This window comes from Apteryx rowi, unplaced genomic scaffold (genome assembly GCF_003343035.1).
Source record: "Apteryx rowi isolate R43461 unplaced genomic scaffold, aptRow1 scaffold_1081, whole genome shotgun sequence".
NCBI classification, from domain to species: Eukaryota; Metazoa; Chordata; class Aves; order Apterygiformes; family Apterygidae; genus Apteryx; species Apteryx rowi.
The window spans coordinates 111,116-115,495 of record NW_020447288.1 but is presented as its reverse complement, the minus strand read 5'-3'; the positions used below and the strand labels follow the sequence as shown (position 1 = coordinate 115,495).

The following is a 4,380-nucleotide window of genomic DNA, read 5'->3' as shown; positions in this document are numbered from 1 at the left end:
GCGGCGGGCGGGCATCTCCGCCGGGCAGCGCGCAAAGGGCGCGGCGCGGGGCTGTGGAGCGCGGGGGGAGCCCGGGCCCGGGCCGGGGCCTCCGCGAGGGGCAGTTGTTGCCTGCTTTCCAGCGCCCCGAGGGCTGCGCGCACGGCTCGGGTTATGAAATAGAGATCGTTTGCATGCGTGCTTGCACATAACTTAAACAACTGTTCGTGCCCGGCGCCGCGCGTGCGGGTTACTGGCAGGCCTGGTCCCGCGGCAGGGATTTCCAGGGCAGTGCCAGTTTCCCCCTAGCAGGGGCTACGGGACAGCAGGCTGCCTGGGCTCCCTTCGCTGCCGGTGCCGTCTGCAAACCCCGCTTGACTTTCTTTAAGCGAGATGCTAAGTAAGGAGCGGCAGATTTTTCCCGAGTTGCCAGAGCTGGAAGCTGAAGACAGTACAAGACTTGCAGGCAGCTTGAACCCCCCAGCCAGTTAAAATGTTAACCACGTGGCATGTAGGTGTTTCCAGAGCCTAGGAGGTTGAGATTTGATGCACTCACTACCGTTGTATAACAGATTAGGTTTGTCACCTGAGGAAGATAAAGCTTTCAGCTTTGAAGTTACCTTTGAAGGTGCCTATTTGTAAACCTGGAGATTTTGAATTGATAAGAGTTAAACTACCTCTTCTAGTCAACAATGACTCAGGTGAGTATTAAGTGCATCTGGGAACTATTGCCAAATGTCTACAGTTAGTGGTGGTGTAAATCTGCTGTTTCCACTTTTGACATGCTACATACCTCTCAGCTACCTGAGAGCCCTCAAAGACACACACTAAGTAATGCCATAAAACACTGCAAGTTTGAACATAGCTTATGATGTGAAAAGTTTGACATGTCCTTGGCCCAGATCAAGCTAAGCAGTGTTTGAATAGAAAGCCAGATGCTACTTATTGCCATGTGAAATTAGTGTACATATTGAGAAACATCAGCATAGATAGATGATCTGATCATCGTTTATAATCCCTTCAAATGGTCATAAGCAATAGAAGAGTCAATTTAGGAAAATCAAGCTCTGAAATAGGTGGAGTGTATTTAAGAGAGAAGAATGAGACACCTATGTTTTATTTGGTTCGATTTTAAATAAGCAAAGTGCAAGCAGTTCACTGCAGTTCACACTCAAATACAAACCATATGGTTGTGTGTGATTAAGGCATACATAATTTCTAACCTTAACACTCATGTTTTTTGACCTTTTACAGTCACTTACTACAGAAAGAGTTACAGAAGCTAAAAACATGCTACTCCATACACCCCTCGAATTTTAATCCTGGCAGCTTTCCCTCACTCAAATCTCTGTGTTCCAACAGAAATAAGCATCAATTTACAGCATGTCCGAGTGGGGCAGGGGGGTGGGGAAGAAAAATATTTGGCTTTGCAGGTTCTTGTAGAACAATGGTGTCAGACACAAAGCCAAAGTTTTTTTTGTGTTTTTTTTTTCTCCACAGAGTATATCCTACCAGACTTTCCTTTTGAAGGCATAGAAACTCTTGTCTAAAATGTTACTGCTGACCTCAATGATAGAGTCCCTCCCATAAAAGGGAGGCTTTAAATCATGCCACAGTCACTTCATCCCAGAATACTTTGCCTACAGGCAGCAGGTTTTTAGCTAGTTCAAAAACTGACATACATATAAAGAGAAACACAGAACGAGCTTAGAGGCCTGTGGTGCAGATACACAGTAAGACTATTAGCAGTTCAAGTACCAAAAGGAGAAAAAAAATAGCAGTTTTCCTATGTTTATAAAGTCAGAAACTGAACCAGTGCCTGCTTGTATTCCTATAGGTTCCAAATAGTTATTTTATGTCTCTAGTCCCCAAATGGCAAATAAATGTGTTGACAAAAGATTTGTGGAAATAACTCACCATTTTTTTCTTCACCACCTTATTTTCTTTCATTTCACCGTTGCTTTTCTGTTTGTTCTCCATTCTGTCACCTTGTTAGTTAATAGCTGAGGAGGAAAACAGGGAAAGTTGTGGCAACACTTGGCTGAGACTTTTTTTTTCTTTTAATAAAACCATAAATCTGACCGAGGAAGAACTTGAAAAAGCCTTTGAGAAATCTAGCTTCTCCATTCAAAAGTCTGACCCTCATTCAGGAAGGCATCCTTATTCATGGCAGCAGCAAAGTGAATGAAGTCAAAAGCAACCAAAAAAACACATGCTAAGTATGTTTAAGTAGTCTCCTCAGAGGGCTACGTGCTCTTTGGAGCAGGCATACTAGTGTCTAGCACAATGCAAAGTAGCAAATGAAGGGAAAAAAGCTATGGTATCATGCCCTTCAGTGAATATGCTTTCTCTGTTGGACTGGGATAAAATGCTGAAATTGCTCAGCAATCCTACCCAGAATGTGAACATTACACCCACTGCAACTCCAAAAGGAATTGAGATAGTCAGGTGGAACTATACTACTTTGGCTGGGTTGCAGCCAGTACATTTGGATTAATTGTTGGTGCAGATCTGCTGAAAGCTGCAGGGTCTCTCGCCTCCCTGGGCTGGGGCACTGGATGAACATGTTTGCAAAGGAAGAATCCATTTACTTACTGTTCCATCAAGAAAATTCTTGACTGATCACCACCACACATGCTCTAATAGTGTTAAAAGATATTTTAGTCATCAATTATTAAGAAACTAAACTGATAGCTGGCATTTCAGGGAGGATGGATTATCCAGGATTTATACTGTGCTTTATTGTATGATCTTGGGCAATTCACCAGTTCAGTTCATCTGGAATATGGATTACTGGGTTCTTCTGTTTCAGCATCTTGAGGACAGCATGATCTTTCCTTGTTTGGACGTTATGGTAACACAAGAATATAAATGGTGATGATAGATCCAGTCTCAAACACAAGACATCTTGTAGATAAGAGTCTACAAGATAGTGAGCTATGATACATATGGACCATTTAGCTAGCTAGCAAGTTGGGGTGGAAGTCCTGTAGAGGCCAACACACCTACAAGAGGTGTTTCTAAGACGAGATCCTGTCTCATAGAAGAACTGCCATTGGCAGTAACTGGGTCATCACTTCAGATGGTTTCAAGAACTCAAGTTGAACTATAGAATGCAAGAAACTAGAGAGGTGATGGCATCCTACAGGCACTAAAACCAGAAAATTAACCATTCTCCTTCTCTGCCTCCCAGTAAAGTTAATACTGAAAACCTGCAAACAACTCCCTTCCCTCTGCTGCAAAGGGCTTTAGTCAACAAACTGCTCTTCAAAAAGAGCTTTCAGGGCAAAAACATTCCACTTTTTCAGAGATATTCTTAGTCCTAGCATCACATAGTTCTGCTGTCCCATGCAACATTTAACAAGCATGTCAAAAATAATCTGTCAGACTAGCTCACTGTAGCACTCACATGCTATGCAATATTTTGTACTTAAGGCAAATAATTTGATTAATGAAATGTTACACGTATGACGGATCATCATCAAACTGCAATTTAAGACCTTACAGCGTATGGGGTGTAGCACTGAAACAGAAACAGCACAGCCTCTGTCAGAAACAAGGCTTTTAAAGAGAAACAAATCAACCCCAGAGGTAAGCCACTAGCAAGGAGAACTTGTATCTCCCTTCCCTCACCACATGTTTTTTTAAATGGCTGACTCTTCCTCTTGGTGTCTGAGTAGTCTTTAAAACCATTTTATAATCTGTCTGTTTTGTCTGGAAAGTTTAATTGCTAACAGTGCACCACCTGCAGAAGCATTCAGATCAAACTATCCCTCCTATGTTTCAGCTAACTCTAGTTTCACAGCTTTTTAAATCCACATAATTGACTGTTGAAAAAGGAATGTTACCACATCTGGGGCAGACATCCAGTGTGATGCAGAAAACAAGAATTCTGGTCCAGGGAGGGAGTATAAATCACTACAATCTTGCATCGACTGGTCAATGTTACTTATGCAATCTAGTTGACTTGAGCGCAGGTAGGAGACACAAGCTTAGAGCAAGTAGGAACGAGGTCTTCAAATTGTTTGCCAAACTCTGGAAGGAACGTTCCCCTTAGGGCAGTGGAAGTCTGAGACTGGCACTGCTGCTGCTGCTGGTGGCCATTTGTTGAGATGTTTTACCAGCTGGGGAGCAAAGTGTATTCCTTCCCCTTGAGGTTCATGTTGCTAGGATCAGGGAAGCTGCTTAGGATGTGGATCCAGAAGTAGTGATTCATTATTTATTCATTATCACGGGAGATTAGATCTGTCCATTCCCCAATTTACACAGGGAAACAAGAGGCAACCACAAAGCTAGACAAGTTCGCCTAAGTCGAGCTGGGGCACCTTCCAATTCAGCATTACTGGCTTAAAGTTTGCTTACCTACTTAAACAGAAGTTTACCTAACAATATATAGGTTGA

At 42.8% G+C, this 4,380-nt stretch overlaps 1 protein-coding gene across 1 annotated transcript in view; it reads right to left on the bottom strand.

Annotated features, from left to right (window-relative positions):
* Positions 1–1,959, bottom strand: part of SLC2A9 (solute carrier family 2 member 9) — a gene marked incomplete at its 3' end in the record, with an annotated part of 50,558 nt that extends 48,599 nt beyond the window's left edge. The window contains exon 1 of the mRNA XM_026071419.1: positions 1,897–1,959. Within this exon, the coding sequence (XP_025927204.1) occupies positions 1,897–1,959 (63 nt within the window). The remainder of the gene's footprint in view (positions 1–1,896) is intronic.
* Between the last annotated feature and the right edge of the window lie 2,421 nt (positions 1,960–4,380).